Genomic DNA, 27,740 nt, shown 5'->3' on the forward strand with positions numbered 1-27,740 from the left:
ACTGTGGATTTTTAAATTCGTTATGCTTGCTTTAAAAGTTAGAGCTTGGGGCTTTCCTGGTGGCACAGTGGTTGAGAGTTCGCCTGCCGATGCAGGGGACACGAGTTCGTGCCCCGGTCCGGGAAGATCCCACATGCCACGGAGCGGCTGGGCCCGTGAGCCATGGCCGCTGAGCCTGAGCGTCTGGAGCCTGTGCTCCACAACGGGAGAGGCCACAACAGTGAGAGGCCCGCGTATCACACAAAAAAATAAATAAATAAAATAAAATAAAGTTAGAGTATGGAAAATTGTTACTGCAACAGTAACATGTCATTTGGCACTGTTAGTTTTAACTAATAGGCTACATTTTAATGTAGTTTTAGCTAGTTTTCAAATGAAGAGAATCACTTTCTGCTTTTTAAAATTAGGAAATAGACTTGGTTTTATATTAGAGAGATAATTAGAAAATTAAAAGTTAATAGAAAATAATTATACTTCTATTTCCAAGCATTGCTTCTTATTTCTTAAGGTCTAAAATCTTGTGTTCATTTCTGTAATCAGTTTTTGAAAGTTACTAGTAGATAAGGAAAAGATTTTATTAAAAATGCTAAAATATTTTTAGTTAAACCTATATCACTTTATGTTTATTTAGTTTTGACCCATAATTATTTGTAAATTAGTAATAATTGTGAATAATAAAATACTGAAAAAAGTCAGTGTTAGGGATAACTGACACTTTCTTCCTTTGGCAGCAGGTTTCATAAACTAAAAGGGACAACTGATAATATCTAGAGGGGAGTGGCTGAGGATGGCTAACAGAACTTCTGTACTCTGTTCCTACCATTGGTGCACCCAGTCTCCATGCCAATTGGGCAGATCCCCACTTCGGGAAAGAGACCTATAGTACCCGAATAGTAAAAAGTGTCATTTACATTAAAACAAACAAAACTTAACAATTATTTAATGTCTGTAGTATGCTTTATTTGATTGCAATGGTACTGTTATCAATTTTTTCTGCAGTTGATTTTTTTCTATTGATTTTTTTTGATAGTGATTGATTCATATGAAAACATGTAGCAGTGCCTACCAGTAATTTTTGTAGGTTATTTAAATTAGCATTTGCCAAAATTCTTCTCTTACTCATTTAGGCAAGGGTGACAGAGAAGAAAGATGAGATAAAATGTCGGAAATAATAAAGAACATGTATGTGAATGAGAATAGAGTAGTGCTTTTGTAACACTGTCTTACAGCAAGTACTGAAGACAGAATTTGTTCCTTACAGAATTCCTTACAGAATTTGTTCCTCTTAAGCTATCACTGGGCTTTCACTGGCTTTCTCAGTTTTCATAAGAGGCATAGACTTAAAAAAAAAAAATCTCTCCAATATTGATCCAAAATTACCATCTTAAAGGTGTTAAGCACTTGTTGGTATTTTATTTTATAAAGCTCGGAAATTGCATTTTTAAAGAAGGCAGTGAGAATACATTCATCTATATGTGAACCTTTGACATCTCTTTAGTGTTAATCTCTGAGCATGCAACAGGAATGTTTACCATGTGTTTTTGAGAATTGAATTAAGCTGCAGAAAATTGAGTTTAAGTTGTCAGAACTTAGTATAGTGAGAAAAAATGTACAAGTATGGGAAATCCTTCTCAAATCATTTTGGTCACATATTTGTGATTACTCTAGAGGGCGTTTTAAAATTTGCATATTTCTAATCAGCAGTGAGTCCTGTTTTTAGCTAAGGGCTGCATTTTAACTCTCGAAGGATTTCAAAGAGGTTAAGGCTGATAAACAATTATAGTTTTGTAAGCTTCCAAGTCTTAAAAAATAATCCATGTCAGGTACCATGAAAATAAAATTATCTTTTGAAGTTAGCTTAGGATATAGTACAAGTGTCAAAAAGTATTTTAAAAATGTCTCCAGCATTTTAAATTGTGAATTTTGACCATAAATATTTTGGTTTTTTTCCCCCCAGCAATTTCACAATCAATTAATGTGTTATTGTGCAGTCTTCAATATCTTTTTTTTAACGACAGCATAGTCTTTTATCAAAATCATACCTCCAACGGAACTTTGATTTTCAAAGTTTTTGCAGTTAAAAAAGTATATCTTTGTACACATAGCTTTACTTAGGATTTTTGTCTCATAAATTCTCAGAATAAATTAATGGGTAAAAGGTAAGAACATTTTGTTATTCTTGTTAAACATCAATTTGTATTGCCATTACCAAAGTGTGTGAAAGGCTCACTGTGCCCTCACCAGCATTAGGCAGTGTTAAATATTTTCTTTTCTTATGTTTGCTTTTCTAATGAGATTTTATTTTAAAACATAAAGAAGCTAAATTTTAATGTAACCAGATTTGCTGATCTTTATTTCTGTTGTGGAAGTTCACCTGTTGTTTCACAAGCAGTTTGGAAAGTCCTCTTCCTCTTGAGCAGTGCTTCTCAAGGTGGGGCGGGGGAGGGAATTTTGTCCCCCAGGGGACATTCTGCAATGTCTGGAGATGTTTTGGTTGTCAGCCTGGTGGGTGTGCTACTGATACCTAATGTGGGTGGAGCCCGGGGACGCTGCTGAACACTCTTCAGTGCACAGGACAGCCCCCCACAGCAAAGAACTGCGTCACCAACATGTTGGGCTGTAATTCTAGGGGCTGTCCTGTGCATCACAGGATATTTGGCAGTGTCCTTGGCCTCTACCACTTAGCGTCAGTAGCTTACCCCCAGTATCTTTGTTGTTTTCTTAATAGCTTTATTGAGATGCAGTTCACATACAATAAAATTGACCTATTTGAAGTTTACAAATTCACTGGTTTTTAGTATATTCAGAGTTTTGCAACCATCACCACAGTAATTTTAGAAAATTTTCATCACCCGAAAAAGAAACCCCATTCATATCTGCCCGCTGCACTCCCCCAGTCAGGCAGCCACTAGTCTACTTTCTGTTTATGGATTTGCCTGTTCTGGGTATTTCATACAAACAGAATCAAACAATACGTGGCCTTTTTTTCTCTAGCTTCTTATACTCAGCATAAATATTTTGACCTGTGTGGTAGCATGAGTACTTCATCGCCTTTTATGTCCAAATAATGTCCAGTTGTATGGCTATACTACATTTTATCTATCAGTTGATGGACATTTTGGTTGTTTGTACCTTTTGGTTATGAATAATGCTGTGAACATTTGTGTACAAGTTTTTGCATGTACGTGTTTTCATTTCTCTTGGGTGCATATACCTGGGATGGAATTGCTAGGTCAAATGGTAACTCCATGTTTAAACTTTTCAAAAACTTGTCAAGACTCTTTTCCAAAGTACCTTCACCATTTTACATTCCCACGAGTAGTGTATAAGGATTCTGATTTCTATACATCCTCACCAACAATCCACTTGTTATTATGTGATATTTGATTATGGCCATCCTAGAGGGTGTGAAGTGATCTATCTCCTTGTGGTTTTCGTTTGCATTTCCTTGATGACTGATTATTTTGAGCATTATTTCAAGTGCTTGTTGGCCATTTGTATATCTTCCCTGGAGAAACATCAGTTCAGGTTCTTCTCCCAGTTTTTAATTGGGTAATTTGTCTCTTCATTATTAGTTGTAAGTTTTTAAATATATTCTAGGTACAAGTTTCTTATCAGATACATGATTTGAAAATATTTTCTACCGTTTTGTGGATTGTCTTTCCACTTTCTTAGAAGTGTCTTGATGAAGCCCATTTTATCTTTTTTCCCTTGTGTTGCTTGTGCTTTTGTGTTGTATATAAGAAACCTATTTCCAAATTCGGGGTCATGAAGATTTACACATATTTACTTCTAAGAGTTTTATACTTTTGGTTCTTATATTAAAGTCTTTGATTCATTTTGCGTTCATTTTTGTATATGGTGTGAGGTGGGAGCCCAGCTTCATTCTTTTGCATGTGTTTGTCCAGTTTCCCAGCACCATTTGTTTTTTTTTTCATTGAAAGTCTTGATAGCCTTGTTGAAAGTAAATTGATCATAGATGTGAGGGTTCACTTCTGGACTCTCATTTCTGTTCCATTGATCTGTATGTCTGTCCTGAGGCTAGTATCACGCTGTCTTGATTACTGTAGCTTTGTGGTAAATTTTGAAATTAGGAAGTGTGAATCTTCCTAGTTTTTTTTTTTTAATATTCTTTTGGCCATTAAAGATTTATTTTATTTCCATATGAATTTTACGATCAATTTTTCAGCTTCTACAAAGAAGCCAGCTGGGATTTTATAGGGATTGCATTGAATCTGTAGATCACTTTGGGAAGTATTTCCATCTTAACACTATTAAGTCTTTCAGTCTATGAACATTGGAAATTTTCCATTTATTTAGATTGTCTTTAATTTCTTTCAACAATTTTTTGTAGTTTTCAGTTTATAAGTCTTATACATCTTTTGTTAGATTTATTCCTAAGTATTTTATTTTTTTATGCTATGCTAATGGAAGTATTTTCTCTTTTTTTATTATATAGTTTTAGATGTACGTCCTGAAACTTATATAGGGCCAGTTATAATTTGACATCTGTGTACACTATAAGTTGTTCACCACTACAAGCCTAGTTACCATCCATCACCATACAGTTGATGCCCCCACCCCACCTTCATCCATTTCACACCCACCCCGTAACCGCCTTCCCCTCTGGTAACCACTAATCTGTTTTTTGTGTCTGAGTTTTTTTTTTTTTAATTTTTTTTAAGATTCCACATATGAGTGCAATCATGTGACATTTGTCTCTGTCTGATTTATTTCACTTAGCATAATACTGTCGAGGTCCATCCATGTTGTTGCAAATGGCAGGACTTCATTATGGCTGAGTAAATAGTCCATTGTATATATACATCACATCTTTATCCATTCATCCATTGATGGACATCTAAGTTGTTTCCATATTTTGGCTATTGTAAATAATCCTGCAGTGAACATAGGGGTGCATCTATCTTTTTGGATTAGTGTTTTTGTGTTCTTTGGATTGGAATTTTTCTTAAATTTAGTTTTCAGGTTTTTTTATTGCTAGTATATAAAATACGGTAGATTTTTGTATATTGTTCTTATATTCTGTAACCTTGATGAACTTGTTTATTAGTTGTTATAGTTGGTGTAATGAATTTCTGTCATCTGCAAATAGAAAGTTTTATTTCTTCCTTTCCAGTTTGTATCCTTTTTATTCATTTTCTTGACTAATTGCCCTGTCTAGAACCTCGAGTCAGTGTTGAATAGAAATGATGAGCATTGACATTTTTGTTTTGTTCTTGATCTCAGTGGGAAAGCATCTAGTCTTTCTCCATTAAATATTGTGTTAACTATGGATTTTTTTGTATATGCCCTTTATAATGTTGAGGAAGTTCCCTCCTACTCCTAGTTTGTTGAGCATTTTTATTGTGAAAGGGTGTTGGATTGAGTCAAATGGTTTTTCTTTGTCTATTGAGATGATCATGTGTTTATTGTTTTTATTCTGTTGATACTGTATATTACATTAATTGATTTTCAGATGTTAAACAACCTTGCATTAGTGGGATAAAACCCACTTGGTTGTGCTGTATAATTCTTTATATATGTTGCTAGGTTCAATTTGCTGGTATTTTATTAAGGATTTTTGCATCTATATTTCTAACAGATACTGGACTGTAGTTTTCTTGTGATGTCTTTGTCTGGTTTTGATATCAGGGTAATAATGGCCTTATAATGAGTTGGGAAGTGTTCTCCCCTGTTTTGTTTTGTTTTTTTTTTTTTTTGAAAAGTTTGTGAAGATTGGTATTGGTATTAAATATTTGGTAGGATTTACCAGTGAAACTATCTGGGCCTGGACTTTTCTTTGTGGGTGGTTTTTGATTACCTGTTGAAACTCTTTACTTGTTATTGGTTTATTTATATCTTCTATTTCTTCTTATTTGGTTTCTGAAATTTGTGTTTCTAGAAATTTTTCCATTTAAGTTATCCAGTATTGGCATATATGTTCATCATATTCCTTTATAATCATTTTATTTCCAGTCAGTAGTAAGTAATGTCTCTTCTTTAATTTTTAATTTTAATAACTTGAGTCTTCTTTTTTTCTTGGTCAGTCTAGCTAAAGGTTTGGCACTTTTGTCAATCTTTTCCGAAGACCAAGTTTTGGATTTGTTGATTTCCCCACCCCCCCTTTTCTATTTTATTGGTTCCCAAATCTAATCTTTATTATACCCTTACTTATGCTGGTTTTAGGTTTAATTTGCTCATCTTTTTCCATTTTTTTTTCCTAATATGTGCTTAGTGTTCTGTATTTTTGTTTTTTACTTTGCAGTTTTAATCGATGAGAAAAATGTTTTTTCTAAGGATAAAGATCTCTATTTGCACGGAAAGATACTGAGTAAAATCAGTTTTTATTTAATTTTAGTTCAACTGTCAAGGCTACAGTATATACATTGAAAAAATTGTTTTAGTGTTTTAAAAGAAACCAGAATGACCCTAAATAAGAGGTGGAAATTAATTCTGGGCTTCCATTTTCACCTATAATGGAAAGTACTTTGCAGTTTTGTTCTGTAGCTATTCACTATTTCAGACTATTGAGTGAAGGCAGTGAATCATCAAGGTTTGCTGGGTTGTTACAGGTGCATTTGATTCCATTGAAGCTGGACATCAGTGCACAGGTGCAGTGAATATGAGTAAGAACATGGAAATTGAGTACTTGACGAGACTGACTGGATGAAGCATAGATGTCTCAACAAAAAGTGTATGGCTGTCCATACACAGGAAGGGGAGGTAGGCTGTTTCCCAGAGGACATTTTTTTTGTGTTAAATCTGCCCATACTATGAAAATATTCCAAGATCCTCATTCAGTTAAAGAACATGTAGAGGTTTGTGTGCCCTTTAGAAACTGGTGACTGTAGACCCAAAGAGTTACAAAAAACTTGGCCTGTTCAGTGAAGAAAGAGAATCATCATGAACTTCATTGGAATATTTCTACAGGAAGTACTAAATTGTTTGGCTGTTGTTAGTGGGAAACAACTATAATTTGTTGGTGGAGGTGGTGGGTAAACTAGATTTTGATCCTGGAATATATTATCTGTAAGGTATCTTTGCTTCTTTCTTTATTTTTAATTAACTCAGGCAGGTATAAAATTTGAGTTTTGTATCTGTTTACTACCTAACTGTAATTGTGAAGGTAAGTTAGGAAAAAAATGAAGCTAAACAGCATTATAAAAATGTTAGAATTCTGTTATCATTGTAAAAATGGCTTCACAGTTACTAGTCAAGCAAAATGATTCTAAAAATGCTTCATTTCATATATACTTTTGGAAAACTAGGTGTTTCAGAAGGTGATACAGGGGAATAATTGGCAAGGAAAACAAGAGTTTGATTTGTATTTCAGGGCAATATAAGGAATTTTTTTCTTAGATGCTCTAAATAATAGAAGGACTACATTAAGAATGTTTCTTTGTGAGAATCTTGGATTTCTCACGAAAAGGAAAAAAATGAGTCAATAACAGTTCTATCTTTAAAAATTCCAGAAGGCATTATTTGCAGTGGTAACAGTATCAGAGTTAGTATTTTTCAGACATGCTGATCAACAGTTAATGGTAATTGTAATGATCATGAATTCATTTTTTGTTTGTTTAAAAACAGTTAAATTTTGGGAGAAGAAAATAAAAGCAAGTATTGGCTTGGCCAGAAAGTTCTTTCGGTTTTTCCATAACGTCTTACAGAAAAACCCGAACAAACTTTTTGGCCAACCCAATACTTTTCCTAGGTATTCCAATACCTAGGAAGGTATCACAGTATACTATAATGTCTGCTGACATTTATTAATCCCCTTCACAATTTTTGCCAAATCTACATAACACCTATAGTGTTATTTAAAAAATATTTTTCAGTAAATTTGATTACTTTTTTGTTTTTCGTAAAAACCACAGATTTGTGCTAGTATCATTTGTATAAAACACATAAAATTAAAATCTAACTTAAAAAGTTTCAGTTGGTGAATTAGCTGTAATCATCTCTTGTTCCAGCGTGGGCACCACTCTTTGGGAAATACTGGTATAGGGAAAGGAGCATTGCTTTGGAATCAGGCCTGGTTTGGAATCCTGACTCCATCACACATTTGCTTGAGCAACTACCTGAATCTGTTTCTGGATCATAAAGTTGGGGCAGATAATACTTAAGGAGTTGCTGTGTTCTTTAACTAAATGATAAAGTTTGTAAAGTGCTTGGTTCAGAGAGGGTTTTCAAGAACTGGTCGTTCTCTCACCATCCCCACCCATCACACCTCATCTCTGCAAGAAGTTACCTAGATTCATTTTAGTGTCATAGTTCTTGGACAACTTATCTCTAGCTAGCTCCTTTGGAACCAAAATTGTCACTGTTAATTGTACATTTATTAGAAATTAATCCAACAATTTTGGTCCTTGTTGGTAAACTATTGTGCTTAGTTTTCTAATTTGGGTTTAAAAAAAAATCTGAAAAGACAGTTTCAGTGCCTTTCATGTTACAGTAACATTTTAAATGGGATCTATATTTATATTGTGAAAAATTGTGTATCAGATGTGGTTTGTAGGGCTTTGTCTTTAAGGGTAGTAAAGAATTCTTTTAACTCATACATAAGAAAAGCTGGATAAGGGCAGTAATTTAGGAAATTATCTACAATAGTCACAACATTTGCCCAGGTTAGATTTTATTAGCAGAAACAAAGCTTTTTCAATCCTGGTCAAATTATAACTGTTAGAAGAAAATATTTAAATCAGGAGAAGGTGGTTGAACTTGGAAATTTTTTCAGTTCATAAAAAATTTTGACTGTATAATTTAAACTATTTTGAGGCTTCAAGTTTTATTGTGATCTTAGATACCTAACAAGTGGATTAGCTTTCTTGATTTTAATTGGCAGCGGCAGATAGCTATTTTCAACAAGAATAGCCATTACATGTTGTTTTGCAAGAAAGGAGTTGAATATACAGTTATATTGTATAATTGAATATAGTTATACAGTATACAATTATATAATTGAATATACAGTTATACAGTATTATTGAAATATAAATGGTAAGTAAACTTGAAGTAAAATGGGTCCTTTATACCTTAGTAAAACTCCTTAGACTAACTTTCATAGACAAGTTTGGAAAATTGAATTGTTCACTTAATTACTGAGTGAATGACTATAATATACATTTTTTAGATTCAATAAATATGCCTAATAAACCAGGAAGGACAGTGTTCTCTGCAGTTTTTTTATTTAGGACATTTCATGTGAACTTTCCATTACCTTAATTTATTTCCCCAATTAAATCTTGTTTTGAAGTTCTGAAGCTGGAGATTCTATTTTATTCAGTAGTATTTTATACTCCTTTATGAAGAATTATGTGTAACTTCAGTATATATTTTGTTGTACTTTTTAAAATGATTAAAACTGATTTTAAAAATTTATTTCACCCAAGAGATGGAAAGGTACACCCTTATTTAAAGCTCTAGCTGTAGGTTTAGTAACTGCCAGTAGATGGCAGTGTAAGTTCATGGAAAGCTATATCCTTCCATAAATTGAGTACTGAACGTTTTTTAAGTTACACATACTCTCAGTGAGATTGATCCTGGTGGGTTAAAAATGCCTATTACTTTTTTTTAAATAAATAAATATTTATTTATTTATTTATTTTTGGTTGTGTTGGGTCTTCGTTGCTGCACACAGGCGTTCTCTAGTTGCGGCGAGTGGGGGCTACTCTTCGTTGTGGTGCGTGGGCTTCTCATTGCGGTGGCTTCTCTTGTTGCGGAACACGGGGTCTAGGCATGTGGGCTTCAGTAGTTGTGGCACGCAGGCTCGGTAATTGTGGCTTGTGGGCTCTAGAGCGCAGGCTCAGTAGTTGCTCCGCAGCGTGTGGGATCTTCCTGGACCAGGGATCGAACCTTGTCCCCTACATTGGGAGGCGGATTCTTAACCACTGCACCACCAGGCAAGTCCCTAAAAATGCCTATTGGTTTTTATTTTGCTTTGTAGTAATAGTCTTATTGCAGCACTTTTAAAAATCAGTTCTCAAACTCTAGGGTATGTCAGAATTATCTGGCGGCTTGCTAAAAGCATTGCTAGACTCAGAGTTTCTGATTCTATAAATTTGTAGTTTGGTCAAAAATTTGCATCTCTAACAAACTACTAATGATGCTAATGCTGACATTTATGATATTGATGGTGAGGATTGCACTTTTAGAACCACCTTTTTGTTGTTGTTGTTTTATTGCAGCAAAATACACTTAACATAGGGTTTACCATGTTGACCATTTTTAAGTGTACGGTTTAGTGGTATTAACTACATTCACATTTTTGTGCACCCATCACCACCATCCATCCCCATAACTCTTTTCATCTTGTATAACTGAAATTCTGTACCCTTTAAACAATAACTTTCTGTTTTTCCCTCCCTCTAGCCCCCGGCAACAACCATTATACTTTATGTCTTTATGATTTTGACAACTCTAAGTTGGCTGATATAAGTGGAATCATACAGTAATTGTCTTTCTGTGACTAGGTTATTTCCCTTAGCGTAACGTCCATGTTGTAGCACATTTCAGAATTACCGTTTCAAAGCTTAATAATATCCCATTGTATGTCTGTACCACATTTGCTCATCCATTCTTCCGTCCATGGACACTTGGGTTGCTTCCACGTTTTGACTATTATGAACAATGATATGAACATGGATGTACAAATATTTCTTAGAGATCTGCTTTCAGTTCTTTTGGATATATAGCCAGAAGTGGAATTGCTGGATCATTTGGTAGTTGTATTTTTAACTTTTTGAGGAACTGCTGTATTGTTTTCCACAGCAGCTGTACCATTTTCCACCAGCAGTGCACAAGGGTTGCAATTTTTTTCACATCCTTGTCTACAGTTGTTTTCTGTTTTGTTTTGTTTTAAGGTAGCCATCCTCCTGGGTGTGAGGTGGCATCTCACTGTAGTTTTGATTTGTATTTCCTTAATGACTAGTGATGTTGCACATCTTTTCATGTGCTTACTGGCTATTTGTATATCTTTGGAGAAATATTTATTCAAGTATTTTATCAAACATTTTTGAATTGGATTTTTGTTGTTGAATTTTAGTTCTCCATATATTTTGGGTTAACCTCTTATCAGATAACATGATTTGCAAATATTTTCTCCTATTCCATGGGTTGCCTCTTTATGGATGGCATCTTGGTGTACAAATTTTTAAATTTTCATGAAGTCCAATTTGTCAGTTTTTTCTTTTGTTACCTGTGCCTTTGGTGTCATATCCAAGAAATCATTGCCAAATCTAATATTGTGAAGTTTTTGTCCTATGTTTTCTTTTAAGAGTTTTATTGTTTTAGGTCTTACATTTAGGTCCTTGATTCATTTTCAGTTAATTTTTGTACATGGTATTAGGTAAGGGTTCACCTGCATTCTTTTGCATGTGGATATGCAGTTTTCCCAATACCATTTGTTGAAAAGACTTCTGTTTCTCCAGTGATTGGTCTTGACACCCTTGTCAAAAATCATTTGACCATATATGCGAGGGTTTATTTCTGGACTCTCTGTTCTATTCCATTAGTCTCTACATCTGTCTTTAAGCCAGTACCACACTGTTCTGATTACAGTAACTTTGTAGTAAGTTTTGAAGTCAGGAGTGAGTCCTCTTGGTTTTGTTCTTTTTTAAAATTGTTTTGGCTCTTTGGGGTTCTTTGAGATTCCATGTTAATTTTAGGGTGGGCTTTTCTTTTTCTGCAAAAAAAAAAAAAAAGGCATTTGGATTTTGATGGAGATAATGTTGAATTTATAGATCTCTTTGGGTAGTATTGATATTTTAATAATATTAATTTTTCCAATTCATGAATATGGGATGTGTTTCCATTTATTTGTGTCATCTTGAATTTTTTTCAGCAATGTTTTATAGTTTTCATTTTACAAGTTTTTCACTTCCTTGGTTAAGTTAATTTCTAAGTATTTTATTCTTTTTGATGCTGTTGTGAATGAAATTGCTTTAGTAATTTCCTTTTCAGATTGTTCGTGTGTGTAAAAGTGCAGCTGATTTCTGTGTATTGAGTTTTTGTATCTTGCTGCTTTGCTGAGTTCATTTATTCTAACAGGTTTTTCTGTGAAATCATTAGGGCTTTCTACTAGTAAGATCATATCATCTGCAGAGATAATTTTATTTCTTTCTTTACTATTTGAATACCTTTTATTTCTTTTTCTTGCCTTCCAGCAGTAGAACTTCCAGTACTGTGATGATAGATGTGATGAAAGCAGGCATCCTTGCCTTGTTCTTGATCATAGTGGAAATGTTTTCAGTCTCTCACCATTAAGTATGATGTTCATTGTGGGTTTTTCATATTTGGCATTCATTATATTGAGATAGTTTCCTTCTATTCATAGTTTGGTGAATGTTTTTATAAGGAAAGGGTAGTGAATTTTGTCACATACTTTTTCTGCAGCAATTGAGATAATCACGTGGGTATTTTTCCTTCATTTTGTTGATGTGGCAAGTTATATTGATCAATTTTTATGTTAAACCATCCTTGCATTCCAGGAATAAATTCCTCTTGGTCATGGTGTATAATCCTTTTAATACGCTGCTGAGGCATGTTTGCTAGTATTTTGTTGAGGATTTTGCATCCATATTCATTAGGGGTGTTGGTCAGTATTTTTCTTGTGGTGCTTTTGTCTGGCTTTTGTCTGGCTTTGGTATGAGAGTAATGCTGGTCTCAGAATGAGTTTGGAAGTGTTCCCTTCTGTTTGGTTTTTTGGCAGAGTTTGGTATTAGTTTTTAAAATGTTGGGTAGAATTCACCTTTGAAGCCATTGGGCCTAGGGCTGTTCTTTGTTGGTAGGTTTTTTGTTTGTTTGTTTTTTAAATTAATTTTTATTGGAGTATAGTTGCTTTACAATGTTGTGTTAGTTTCTGCTGTACAGTGAAGTGAATCAGCTATATGTATACATTATCCCCTCTTTTTTGGATTTCCTTCCCATTTAGGTCACCACAGAGCATTGAGTAGAGTTCCCTGTGCTATACAGTAGGTTCTCTTTAGTTAATCTGTTTTATACATAGCAGTGTATATATGTCAATCCCAGTTTCCCAATTCATCCCACTTCCCCTTCCCCCCTTGGTATCCGTATGTTTGTTCTCTGGTAGGTTTTTGATTTCTGGTTGAATCTCCTTACTAGTTATAGGTCTATTCACATTTTAATAACCATTCTTTTTAAACAGTCCTTTGCTTTAAAAATCTTATTAAAATAATACAGCATTATTGTGTTTTAAAAGAGTGTCCTCATATTCTACTACCCTAATCCATTTGGTCATATTTCCAATGAGTATGTATCTATACATATATGTTTTAGTGAAGTCATAATGTGCGTAACTTCTTTTCACGTTCTGTTTTTTATATGTTACTTACATATTTTCCCCCACTTTTAATGTGTGCTGTCCCACCTATTCCTTATTGCCCTTCTATCTAAGAGAATTATGCCCTACAATGCAACATTCTTGTCAGAAAGAGATCATGTAAGCCTGAGAAGTGTTTTAATTTGATCTTTTTGGTTTTTTTGACTGCTGTCAGTGGGATGGTTTTAAAATAATACTGTATTGGTCACATACTATTATAAGTTTTAATGGTTTCTCTTCACTTTTGACCTTTGTTTTTCTGAAGTTCACAAATAAGGTGGTTATATTTTCTAACTCATTTTGAACAGGTAACATCAACAGACATTTAAAACAAGCCATGCATAGAAGCTACTTTTTTCCCCTGCCACTTCTAACTCATGTCACTTTTCTTTTGCACTTTCAGGGCATAGCATGTTTACAGTGTAGTGTATAATATTTCAGTCCTACCTAAGTGCAGCATTGGAATGAAAATCTATCAAAATGATCACTAAAAACAAAGGTAGTTTAAACATCTAGTTAGTTTACTTAACTTCTTCCATCAACTCACTGTATAATTTAGATGATTTCACTTGACTTTTTCGTAATGAGTGACATTTTAGAAAATCTGAATATATAATGGCTTACAACTTCACCCTGTAACAATGGGAAGCAATAGGCAAATAAATTGTTAATAATAATATATTATACAGGTGTGTTCTTTGGCCAAAAAGAAGAAGAGTGTGTGGTAACTAGTGATGATTTGTCCATCAAAACCTGAAACTATTGATATTTATTGAGATGAGAAATTAATGAGATTCTGTTTTACTATTAATAAAGAGAGCAGTACGTTTTCTGTTTTTCTAATTTTCCCCCAACACAGGGAGTAGGGAAAAGCAGACACCCCAATTTATAGTTAATTTATTGTACTGAAGTAAGCTGTACATTGCTTCCAAATCTAAATTAATCCATAGTAAATAAAAATACCTTCATAAAATATTTTTAAATTTTAAAACTATGTTTCTTTAACAGATTTCTATAATCCAGGAGCTTGTTACTAATTATGAAGCCTCTCTGAAAACGTGTGACTTTTTTAGCCCTTATGGTAAGTTTAAATTAGATTGAGTTGAAATTTGATTACTCATTTCAATCCATTTTTAGTCACTAACACTATCTTATGTTTATTATGTATGTGCTACATGATAGCTGTTCCCTAAATAGTTTTTGAATTAGTGAATGAAATGAGAAGAACACTTGCAAGCTTAAGTAATTAAAAATGTCCTAATCTTGTCAGGGGGGAGTTAACTCCATTTTAATATGAATAAACAGAATTGAGAGGTTGAGCAGCTTGACCAAGATCAAGTAGTTAGTTTATGTTGAAATGTATTTTTCGGGAATTCCTACTTTGTTCTTTCTACTCTTATATTACTTTAAATCCTGTATAATTTGGTTCTTTGTTTTTCTGTTTGTAGGGGCCTATGTAAATCAAGGCAGCTTTATTTAGAAAACACTCTAGAATGCTTTCAGTCATGCAAATGGTAACTTTGGTTTCTTCTTGCATCTTTTATTTGTTATCATCCTTTTGTTCTTGTTAGTTTGAAACAAATTTCACAATAAAATAACAGACACAGAAGTAAATAATGAACCCTCGTGTCCCCATCACCTACCTTCTTTTATCAGTGTTTCACCAGTATTATTTGAAGTATCTTCTGTCGAGTTTTTTTTCCTGGAGTATTTTTAAAGCAAACATACTGTTTCCCCTGTCAGTACCTTAGTATGCATCTCTAACTGTTTAAAACACTTAAACACAAGATGCAGCCACAGTGCTGTCTTACACAAAATTAACTCTCATACCACAGTATCTAACACCCAGCCCGCATGCAAATTTTCCCAGTTATTTAAAAAATTGTATAACTGGTTTATTTGAATATGGATCCAACTAAGGTCCACACTTGACATTTGATTGTTATGTCTCTGGTATTCTTTTGATCTTGAGCAGTACTGTCCACTCCTTTCCCTTGTTTTTTTGTTTGTCGAAAGGCCACTTGTCGTGTGGAACGTACCATGTTTTGAATCTGGCTGATTGTCTTCTCATGGTATCATTTAATACATTTTGCTGTCATCCATATTTCTTACAAAGTTCGAGTTAGATTTACCTACTTTTTTTTTTTTTTTGGCCTTGCCATGTGGCAAGTGAGATCTTAGTTCCCCAACCAGGGATTGAACCCATGCCCCCTGCAGTGGAAACGTGGAGTCCTAACCCCTGGACTGCCAGGCAATTCCCCTAGATTTACAGGCTCGATTAGATTCAGGTTCCATACGAATACTTCATACGTGACACTTTGTACTTCCTGTTATATCACATCTGAAGGCAGAAAACATTCTGGTTGTCTCTCTTCTTGTGATATTAAGATTGATCAGGATTTTGATGTTTGTCAGCCTAATCTGCCCATTAAAAGTTCTTCATTGGCCTAATGATTTTTGCAGCCACTGAGAATCGTTGCCTTCATCCCTTATTTCATTCTAATCATCATTCCTTCTGCATTTATTAGCTGGAATTCTTATAGAGAAGTTTTTTTTTATTAGTTTTCTATTTTATACATATTAGTGTATATATTGTCAATCCCAAGTAAAGAACTTTTCTTCATCAAATATTTGGTTCCCCTGAAATATAGTTTATATGAGAGGAGCAAGATAAATGCTTGGCTCTCTGCCTATGTTTATTATTTGTGTTATTTAATTTTATGCTAATCTGTGTGTTTTCATTGTTGTCATTTCATTTGGTCATCTAGTCCAGGAGACCTTCTGTGTTTTCTGAGGTGGCATGAGTAAATTCTCCTTTCTGCTCTTTCTCCCTCATTTTATACCTGTGTGTCTTCCCTTCTGAAATCCATTTTGAGTGCTTGGTATTTCTTTATCTACTCTTCTGTAGCTTGAGTGTACAGAATGGGGAACCAGATGGAGCTCCGCTGATTCTGTGTGACCATCTTGTCAGGAATGTGTCCTCCTAATACCCTTCAATTTTGGGTTTCCCTGATGTAGTGTCGAGGCCTACTTACAATGCTAAGTAAGCCCTGGCCATTCTTGCCTCTGTGGAAATTTTGCAGTGGTAGTTAGGGACATCTTTTCTTCAAGCTATTTTCCTTGACTTTTCCTGGACCTGCTGCCTTATGCTCTCAGCCTGAGAATTCGTAGAGTTAGATTGATTTACCTCTTTTCCCCAAACTATTTCTTTGGAGTGAGGTATGGGTAGAAGCCTATGAAACCGGCATCTTGTGTCTCTGTTTGGCTGCTACTTTTTGAACTTTACGACATGAAGTCATATCTCTTTCTGTTGAACTTGGTCATTTTTGCTGGATTTGTACTGCTTATCGTAATAGTTAATTTCAGTATGCGTTGGGAGAAAGAAAGTATGTGAGTTGCTCTACTTTGCCTCATTCCCTGTAATGATGTATATTTGTTTGATTGCAGAGAATGGGGAGACAGAACCCCCAACGACACTACTCTGGGTTCAGTATTTCCTGGCACAGCACTTTGATAAACTTGGGCAGTATTCTTTGGCTTTGGATTATATTAATGCTGCAATTGCTAGTACTCCAACTCTAATAGAATTATTCTATATGAAAGCAAAAATTTACAAGGTAAAATCTTCGTCATGTTTTTTGAGTAGTTGAAGAATTTGGCCATTTTAAGAACGCTTGGAGTTCTTTCTGTGTAGAGATAACTTTTAGGACACCCTGGTAATCTATTCCTAATATTCTAATAATCCTAAGGAGTTTTATGTTATATAGTTGTATAGTCAGTATTAATAGTTTCATTCAGCTCTTAGTAAATATGAATTGTAATGTATCTAAAGACTTCTAGATAAACTTGACAGAAATGTAACAGATTTCTAATTTGTCTTTAAGAACTTTTTCCATTATATTGTACCCATATTCTCTTAATCATAAACAGTGATTTCTTTAATACTTTCATTTCTTAAAGCATATAGGTAATCTCAGAGAAGCTGCCAAGTGGATGGATGAAGCTCAGTCTTTAGACACAGCCGACAGATTCATCAACTCCAAATGTGCAAAGTATATGCTCCGAGCAAATATGATAAAAGAAGCAGAGGAAATGTGCTCCAAGTTCACAAGGGTAGGAAACAGCGTGTAATTGTCTGAGTTAGTAAAATTAAAGTTAAGTTCTGTGGTGATGTGTGAAGTTTGCTGCTGAAGTTCCTAAGAATTCACTTTTGTTATTATTATTTTTTAATCTTGTTTGGCTCACATCCTAAGTATGGTTTCTTACTGTGGTTGATGTATGTGCGTGTGCTTCTGGTGGGAGATGATTAAAAAGCAATAACAGGAGCAAAATACCTTTATACAGAAATAAGCATTATGCCATACTTCAGTGCTTGTATGCAGGATTTGATTTATTGTTCTTTTGTTTCACTAGTAATTTGTGACTGCTGTTTAATTTCTCAGTTACAGTGTCTTAACTTCGTAATAGCTCATAGAGTTCTTTCTCTGTAGAACTAACTTCTGAGGACTACTGGTCTCTGTGACATTAAGAATTTAAGTTCTTTCAAATTGTTAGACTAAACATTTATTCCTTTGTTTCATCTTTCACCATCCTTTCATATCCTTTTCTACACAGACTTTCTGTTATATTGTAAAAACAGTACACGTTTATGGTTAAAAATATAAGGAGGCTAATGGAACAGAATAGAAAACTATTCACACATATTTGGAAACTTGGTATGTATCAGAGGTGCTTTAAAAATCAGAGATGAAAAGATACTGTTTGGGTAATTATTTATTTGTGTTGAAAAAAATAAAATGACATCCTTATCTTACACTGCACACAGATCAGTTACAGGTGGATTAAAGATCTAAAAGCAAACCTTTCACACTTCTGGAAGAAAGTATAGAAGTTTATCTTTAGGGCTCAAGGTAGGAAACATTTCTTAAGACACCAAACACATAAAGGTACAAGAGTAAAATTGATACACTTGATTATATCAAAATTAAAGATAATGTATAGCAAAAAATAATTATAAGCAAAATGACAAGGCAAACCATAGAATTGGAGAAGATATTTCCAACTCATATAAGAAGAAAAGAATTTATAAAGAAAGCCAAAGAATTCGCTGAAATAGTTACACATTGAATGTAACATAGAGGCATTATGAGAAAACCATGTTTCACGTTTGATTTCCAAGTTTTAATTAAGATACTTCAAAATAAATAATTTATATCTCCTAGTGCATTACATACAAAGTGGAGGGCTTTAGTGCTGGTGTTTGTAAGTAAGTTGTTTAGGATGAAAATAAGTTACCACTGTGCTCTGTGATGCTAATGTATCACTGATACAGCACCAGTGTACCACCTTGTTTAAATGTTAACTAGAGTCTAGTTGTGTCTGGGTGTTAAGGGAAACCCCTTATAATTTAGAAGCCACAGAATAGCTTGAACTTTTTTTTTTTTTTTTTTGGTACCATACAAGGAGTCCAGGACAGCTAACGCTCAGAAAACCTGAACTCCTCCATACAGTTCAGCACAGCCTTTTTTATTTATTTTTATTTTTGCTGTGTTGGGTCTTTGTTTTTGTGCGAGGGCTCTCTCTAGTTGTGGCAAGCGGGGGCCACCTTTCATCACGGTGTGCGGGCCTCTCACTATCGCGGCCTCTTGTTGCGAAGCGCAGGCTCAGTAGTTGTGGCTCACGGGCCCAGCTGCTCCGCGGCATGTGAGATCCTCCCGGACCAGGGCTCGAATTGGTGTCCCCTGCGTTAGCAGGCAGATTCTCAACCGCTGCGCCACCAGGGAAGCCCTAGCTTGAAGTTTTATTGTGAAAATTTAACTACTTGCAAGAATGATGTCATAGAAACATTAAATACACATACACACACAATACTCAATAAGAAAAAGACGAGACAATACAAATATGGGCAAAGGAGATGAATAATTAGTTCACAGAAGTAGAATATGGAATGGCCAAAAGATACCTTCATTAATAATCAGGGAAAAAACAATATATCATTTTTTACCCATGAAATTACCCAGAAATTTAAGACTGACATTACTTGGTATTGACAGATGGTATGTCATTCATACACACACAAACACACACATGCACACACATCTCACATACGTATACCATATATCTGTATTGTGTATATATTTATGATGAGAAAGAAACAACGTATGGTCTATGCATGTGATGTACATGTACACATATAGGTTTAATTTTTCATTAAAAGCTACTACTTATGGACCATTTGTTGTTTCTCATCGTAAAAGAGCTTTTTTTAAAAAATTTTTAATTTATTTTTGGCTGTCTTGGTTCTTCATTGCTGCACGTGGGCTTTCTCTGGTTGTGGTGAGCAGGGGCTACTCTTTGTCGCAGTGCGCGGGCTTCTCATTGCAGTAGATTCTCTTGTTGTGGAGCAACGGGTTCTAGCCATGTGGGCTTTAGTAGCTGTGGCGCACGGACTCTAGAGCGCAGGCTCAGTAGTTGTGGTGCACGGGCTTAGTTGCTCAGTGGCATGTGGGATCGTCCTGAACCAGGGATCAAACCCATGTCCCCTGCATTGGCAGGTGGATTCTTAACCACTGCGCCACCAGAGAAGCCCTAGGTAGATTCTTTAAAACCCATGTTTTAGAATTGTGTAGTAGGATACAAACTAGTATTTCTAAAACTCATATGGCATAGGATCAACAGTAATTGTAAAGTGGCAGATGTAGTGGTGCAGAGTATTAGCAAGAACGATGGTAATGATCAAGGGGTCAATCCAAGAAGAAGATACAACAATCGTAAACATATATGTACCCAACATAGGAGCACCTAAATACATAAAGCAAATATTAATAGACATAAAGGGAGAAATGACAGTAACACAGTAATAGTAGGGGACTTTAATACCCCACTTACATCAATGGACAGATCATCCAGACAGAACATCAGTAATGTTCTAAATCATTTCTGAATGCTTTCTAAAGCTGAAAGCATTTCCTCTAAGGCCAGGAACAAGACAAGGATGCCCACTGATGCCACCTTTATTCAGCATAGTATTGGAAGTTCTAGCCACAGCAATCAGACAAGAAAAAGAAATAAAAGGAATCCAATTTAGAAAGAAAGTAAACTGTAACTGTTTGCAGATGACATGATACTATATATAGAAAATCCTAAATGTACCACCAGAAAACTGCTAAAGCTCATTAATGAATTGAGTTGCTGGATACAAAATTAATATACAGAAATCCATTGCATTTCTATACACTAACAACAAACTATCAGAAAGAGAAATTAAGGAAACAATCCCATTTACCGTAACATCAAAAAGAATAAAATACTTAGGAATAAACCTATCCAAGGAGGTAAAAGACTTGTACTCAGAAAACTGTAAGACACTGATGAAAGAAATTGAAGAGGTCATAAACAGATGGAAAGATATATTGTGTTCATGGATTGGAAGAATTAATATTGTTAAAATGACCATACTACTGAAGGCAATCTATAGATTCAGTGCAGTTCCTTGGTATTAAAATACCAAGGGTATTTTTTTCCACAGAACTAGAACAAATAATTTAAAATTTTTATGGAAACTCAAAAGACCCTGAATAGCCAAAACAAGCTCCCTGACTTCAGACTGTACTACAAAGCTACAGTCATCAAAACAGAATGGTATTGGCACAAAAACAGACACATAGATCAGTGGAACAGAATAAAGCCCAGAAATAAATCCCACCCACTTATGGTCAATTAATCTACAACAAAGGAGGCAATAATATACAGTGGAGAAAAGACAGTCTCTTCAGTAAGTAGTGCTGGGAAAACTGGACAACTATATGTAAAAGAATGAAATTGGAACATTCTCTAACACCGTATACAAAAATAAACTCAAGATGGATTGAAGATCTAAATGTAAGACTGGAAACCATAAAAGTCCTAGAAGAAAACATAGGCAGAGCACTCTTTGACATAAATCATAGCAATTTTTTTGAATCTGTTTCCTAAAGCAAAGGAAATAAAAGCAAAAATAAACAAATGGTACCTAATTAGACTTAAAAGCTTTTTCACAGCAAAGGAGACCATCGACAAAATGAAAAAACAACCTACTGAATGGGAAAAAAGATTTGCTAATGATGTGACTTATAAGGGGTTAATATCCAAAATAAACAGCTCATACAACTCAACGTCAGAAAAACAAACAACATGATGAAAAAATGGGCAGAAGACTTGAATAGACATTTTCCAAAGAAGACGTACAGATGGCCAGCAGGCATATGAAGAGATGCTCAATGTTGTTAATCATCAGAGAAACGCAAATTAAAACCACAGTCAGGTGTCACCTCACACCTGTCATAATGGCTGCCCTCAAAAAGACCACAAATAAATGTTGGTGAGGATGTGGAGAAAAGGGAACACTGTTGGTGGAAATCTAAACTGGTGCAGCCAGTGTGGAAAACAGTATGGAGGTTTCTCAGAAAATATAGAAATACCATATGACCCAGCAGTTCCACTCCTGGGTATAAATCCAGAAACAAATGAAAACACTGATTCGAAAAGATATATGCACCCTAATGTTCATAGCATTATTTACAGTTGTCAATATATGGAAGCAACCAGTGTCCATCAACAGAAGAATGGACAAAGCAGATGCAGTATATATGTATATACAATGGAATACTACTCAGCCATAAAAAAGAATGAAATTTTGCCATTTGCAACAACATGGATGGACTTGGAGGGTATTATGCTAAGTGAAGTAAGTCAGACAGAGAAACACAAATACTGTATGATACCACTTATACATGGAATCTAAAAAATAGAGCTAGCGAATATAACAAAGAGGAAACAGACTCTCAGATATAGAGAACAAATTAATGGTTACCAGTGGGCCGGGAAAGAAGGGGACAGGGGCAAGATGGGGGTAAGGGATTAAGAGATACAAACTATTGTGTATAGAATAAATAAGCTACAAGAATATATTGTACAACACAGGGAATGTAGCCAATATTTTATAACTGTATAAATGGAGTATAACCTTTAAAAATTGTGAATTACTGTTATACACCTATAACAAATTATTGTACATTAGCTATATCAATAAAAAAAGGATGATGGGTATTAGAGAAAAATAAAATTAGGAAAATAGTAGTACTGTTTATGTTCATATAGCACCTAATCCCATGTAAAATCACATGACATTTTACAGCAAGGTAATTAAGGCTCTGAAGAGGTTACTTGAATCATCTTTGGTCACATAGTCAGTAGTACCGGGGCTCAAACTCTTCAATGCCCTTTCCACTGTGTCACAATTTTGAAGATTAGAAATTAGAAGAAAGTCCAAGAGTAGATGTAAAAGCAGTGGTGCTTGTAGAGAAAAGTACCACCTGGAAGGCCAAGCTAGATTAGAAATAAAGTACAATTAGAAATGAGTATATAAAACTTCTTAAGTTAAATAAATCCAGTGGTTTAAAAAAAATAAAAAACAGAAAACACCCACACAGCAAATCACAGCCGACTCGGATATGTCTGAAAAGGCCCAGAAGAATGAAGGGGAAGAAAGAAGGGGAAAGGTTGGCTGTTCGAGGAGAGTAGTCCTCAAAGTCTGGGGCTCAGCTTGCTCATCGTAATCATGTCCGATCATCCACTCTTGACAAGTTGCTGTGCCATGTGGAGAGCCTGTTAGTGTATCCATACTGCTTCACTGGCCAGGCGTGTCCCTAACGTGTGGTGGATAACAGTGAACTGGGGGAGGAGAATTGCTAATGACTCTGATAATCAGTTTATATCTGCTTGGTAATAAGTGAGTAAAGTGCTCATATTTCCGTCTTGCAGATTTTTCACAGTTTAGAATGTTTGTAGAGTTGCTGATGCAAGTTGGAAAGTTCTAGTTAGTAAAGTTTTGAAATGAAAAATGATGTAGATTTCTTATAAACATATGTAGTCATCAAAAAATGGAATATATATGCAGCCCTAAAGATGACATAAAATACCACCATAATTTCCTTTACCCAGAGATAACTAGTTTTTATACTTGAATTCTGAAAATTGAACTGATAACTCACAATGGGTGTGAAAGAGAAGTGAATATTAAACTTATATAAATGTACCCATATTTTTCTTGTCTTTCCTGGGGTCACATAAAGTATATTTTAAATAACTGTTCTAAATTGTGACAAAACTCCAGTTCCCCTGCACTGAAACTAGGTACTCTATGTCTTACACTCTTCTAGAATACACACTGAGCCTGAGTTAACAAATATTCTTTTTTTTTTTTTTTGCGGTACGCGGGCCTCTCACTGTTGTGGCCTCTCCCGTTGCGGAGCACAGGCTCTGGACGTGCAGGCTCAGCGGCCATGGCTCACAGGCCCAGCCGCTCCGCGGCATGTGGAATGTTCCCGGACCTGGGCACAAACCCGTGTCCCGTGCATTGGCAGGTGGACTCTCAACCACTGCGCCACCAGGGAAGCCCCACAAATATTCTTAATAAATTCCATTATTTGGTTTTGTCAGCCCACTGCAAAGAGTTGGCATGCTGTTAGAAGCAGACACATGGGTACAAAGGAAGTGACAACTGATAGCCTGACGTGGAGGGAGGAGACTTGGGAAACTGAAAAGCAGGCTTGGAACTACTAGTAAGCAATTTGAAAATGATGTTGTAAATAGTAGTGATCCTAAGTTGGCAAGGAAAGATTAAGTAGCTTTTGCTTAATAGACAAAAGATAGGCAGTGCTTCTTAGGATTACTGTCTTAAATAGATTGAGTAAAAGCTTTGGTGTTTAAAACTTAGCTTCAGTAATCTGCAGTCTTTTCTTTGTAGGTTTTTGAATATCTCAACAGAGCTGGAAAATAAGACATGTAATTTTAAGTTGATAGGAGCCTTTTGGAAGCACATTGATATATTTGTTATATAATTTGTTAATACTATTTATTGTCGTAATAATCCTTGTAGACATAGTTGTAAAAGAGAAAATGGGATTTTTAGGATCTCTTTTATTTGTTTCCTTCCTTTATTTATGACTGCTTCCATTTCAGGAAGGAACATCTGCCATGGAAAATCTAAATGAAATGCAGTGTATGTGGTTTCAAACAGAATGCATTTCAGCTTATCAGCGTTTGGGAAGATATGGGGATGCTTTGAAAAAATGCCATGAAGTAGAAAGGGTAAGTTAATAGAGTTTTGGCTTTATTTTTCTCCTGTAAGGTGACAAAAAAAGCAGGTAGATTTCTGCATGGGATCATCTACCTCTTATAACTACTTTGGAAACTTCATTGTGAAAAAATTCTTGATCTTTAGCCTTTCAGACATTCAGAAGTTGTGAATAAATGATTGCTTTCTTTTGATCCTCAAATGGTTATGATTTCGACATGTCTGCATACTTTTGCCTGAAGGAAGAAGGAAAAGATTAGTAAGTTATTGTTGCTATGATTAACATATACTCAAAATTCCTATTCCCTAATCGGGCCATTATTGATTTTCACCTCTAGCCTAGAAAGGTGTACAAGCTGATGGCCACCTCTCTCCTCTTTATGTCAGGATCTGCTCTATAGTCAGCCTCTCTCCAGTTTGTCTTCCCAGGATATTTGTTCTCACATTCAGCACTTTGTACACAATGTGTGGCTGGTTTGCAAGCTTATTTTATTACTTGCTAGGATTATGTGTGTGATGTGCCTTAGTAAGGGGACTTTTCTTTTCCTTGTGTGTGAATTTTTGTTTTCCTGTTCTTTGTCATCTCTGAAGCACTCTCCTTCCAAATGGACCACAGGAGGAAAAGAGCCACAAATGCACCCCTGAGGCAGCCCTCAGCAGCCCTCAGCTGGGGGTCACTCGGCAGCACTGTCCCAAGCTGACGCAGTATAGAGCCACAGGCGTCGTAGTCAGGTGAGCCTGATGTCTGCACTCTGGCAGTCACTTTGGCCTTTTTCCCACATGAAACTTCTGAGGTTGCCCAAGAGGAAGGCTAAATCTTAGGGGGTGGCTTTGGTTGGGAACTGGAACTAGGATTCTACCTGAGCCCTTTTAGAAATAGCTTAGTTTTTGCTTTGCTTTGTTTTGTTTTGTTTTTTTCCTTTTTAAGTCTGGGCTTGATGGCTGGATTGCTGGGGAAAATCCTTCTCATCTTCTTGGAAAATATAAAGCCTTTGGATGATATATTCAGGCAGTATCCAAGCATTCTAAGTTTAAATCAGGCTCTTACTTCTGTGACAAAACCTAGATCACTAGCTTGCTTCGACACTCCTAGATGATGGTCACTCTAAAAGCATTCTGCTTGTTACTAAGGAAAGACATTTTTATTAACCAGGACATTCTCAGGGAGCGGTAGATTGTTTCCTGAGTGAACAGCCTACTCGGCACGTATGGACCAGTAATTCCAGCGAGACCATAATTAGAAATTTATCAGATTTTCTGTGAAAGTCAAATTTGAACACCTGGGGGTCATCCTGAACTTTTCCAGCTCTAGTCCCATTCCTCCTAACATTAGTAACTGTACTACTTTATTCTTTTTAATATTTTTTGAAGATTGTTAGACTATGATTGCAAGCTATTCCATTACTAAATTTCATTCCCCTGAGTTTTCAGTGATTTTGAACTACTGCAGTTGAACCCTTGACCAGAGTGGGCGTTGGGGTGCCAGTGCTGTGTGAGGTTGAGAATCCCTCTGTGCCTTCTCGTTGCCTCTTTGTATGTGCGGTGCCTGCGCATCCGTGGTTCTGTATCCGTGGATGCAGCCAACCGTGGATTGTGTAGCACTGTAGTATTTACTGTTGAAAACAGTTCACATATTGGTGGGCCCGCGTGGTGGTGTTCAAGGGTCAGCTGTACTTCCAGTTCAAGAAATATGTTTTGACTGGTAGAAAGCATTTTTGAAGGAAAAAAAATTAGAGGAAATCATTGGTTATCAGAGATTAAAACATGGTAGAAATCGTCACCCTCTGGTCATGTTATGTAACTGTTATTGCTAGAAACTTTACAAAGTGTCTTTAGGTTTGCTGTTGGTGCTTGAAAATATAACCAGAAGCAGATAAGTAAGAAAAGGTCCTTCATATTCCACTTGTAAGCTAGTCTTTATAGTGAATGATTTATACTAAAAAGTAAATATTATAAGACTTAGCTCTTCTAGTGGTTATGTGTAAAAACATTAGTGTATAGTACAAATAGGGTGATTAAATGTTTGCTGATTAATGCTTCTGAAATTAATTTCTAATAAAATTAATATAATCTAAAAGAAAATTCTTGATGTAATTGTAAGGATTTACGAGTAATTACAGAAATCAAAGATATAATAGGTATCTGTTTGAGTTACTTTTGTGCCTAGGTTTTAACTATTTTAGTAAAGAAATGAGCACCTTTCAGATATAAAATTTTGCAGTTGACCTTCTAAATAGAAGGTCATTGAATAGAGAAATAAGTTCCAAGAAGGGCTAAGTCCTTCTCCCTTCAAGAATTCATTCAAGAGTTCTTTCACTGAAGGCAGTTTCAGCTTAGGACATACTGCTGCTGTATGCTCTTACTAATTGGATTTGAAACATTAGATTTCTAGAATGGCCCACTGTAGTACTTCTTCTGCCTTCATCTTGCCCCACTTATAGGATTTTAGGATTATATATAAAGATTATGTAGTCCGACCCAATCTGATGTTTAGAACTTGTTTTATTAAAGACAAGACAAAATGACCACCTTCAAAGTATTGGCTGTAAACTTGTGTTCATAATAATATTTTTAACTATTTTACCTTTCAAGAATTGAGCTTTCTTTTCCTTTTTTTTTCAGGTGATTAGTTTCTCATTATTTTAGTGTATTGATTTATATCTGAAATAGGAACAATGTATATTTCTAAAACTTTTTGATAAGATCTAAGATTTCTGATAGATCAAAACCATAGGAAGTTCATAAATTTATCTTCTAGTGCATCTTAATCTTTATCAAATTGACATGTGCTTTTATTTATTTTAAAAAATTTATTTATTTTAATTAATTTATTTTTGGCTGCATTGGGTCTTCGTTGCTCCATGCGGACTTTCTCTAATTGTGGCGAATGGGGGCTACTCTTGTTTGCCATGCGTGGGCTTCTCATTGCGGTGTCTTCTCTTGTTGCAGAGCACAGGCTTTAGGCACGCAGGCTTCAGTAGTTGTGGTGCGTGGGCTCAGTAGCTGTGGCTCACAGGCTCTAGAGCACAGGCTCAGTACTTGTGGCGCACAGGCTTAGTTGCTCCATGGCATGTGGGATCTTCCCAGACCGGGGATCGAAGTCAGTCATGTTCCTTGCATTGGCCGGTGGATTCCTAACCACTGTGCCACCAGGGAAGTCCTGACACATGCTTTTATAACAACTGATTTTCTATAAAGAAAATAGAGTTGCTTATTGCCCTAGTTGGTCTAGTTATTATTATTTAAGTCCAGAGGTTTTGTAGCCTTTCCATGTATGAGCTCCTATTA

The 27,740-nt window shown here is 35.4% G+C and overlaps 1 protein-coding gene across 15 annotated transcripts in view; it reads left to right on the forward strand.

Annotated features, from left to right (window-relative positions):
* The window catches only part of NAA16 (N-alpha-acetyltransferase 16, NatA auxiliary subunit), an 80,707-nt gene that overhangs the window by 26,913 nt on the left and 26,054 nt on the right, over window positions 1-27,740 (forward strand). For 9 of the 15 annotated variants that reach the window (XR_003434720.1, XM_027116153.1, XM_027116157.1 and 6 more), the window contains 4 exons: window positions 14,345-14,417; window positions 16,784-16,953; window positions 17,297-17,449; window positions 24,338-24,466. Coding sequence is in view for 12 of the 15 variants with exons in the window: in XM_027116153.1 (XP_026971954.1) it covers window positions 14,345-14,417; window positions 16,784-16,953; window positions 17,297-17,449; window positions 24,338-24,466 (525 nt within the window). In the remaining 3 variants the exon portion in view is untranslated. Of the gene's footprint in view, window positions 1-14,344; window positions 14,418-16,783; window positions 17,202-17,296; window positions 17,450-24,337; window positions 24,467-25,043; window positions 25,185-27,740 lie in introns of those variants that run through there. The other 6 variants (XR_003434722.1, XR_003434721.1, XM_027116162.1 and 3 more) reach the window with 5 other exon arrangements.

The sequence above is a fragment of the Aethalodelphis obliquidens genome, unplaced genomic scaffold, assembly GCF_003676395.1.
Source record: "Aethalodelphis obliquidens isolate GAN/ISIS:26980383/991018 unplaced genomic scaffold, ASM367639v1 scaffold16, whole genome shotgun sequence".
Taxonomy (NCBI): domain Eukaryota; kingdom Metazoa; phylum Chordata; class Mammalia; order Artiodactyla; family Delphinidae; genus Aethalodelphis; species Aethalodelphis obliquidens.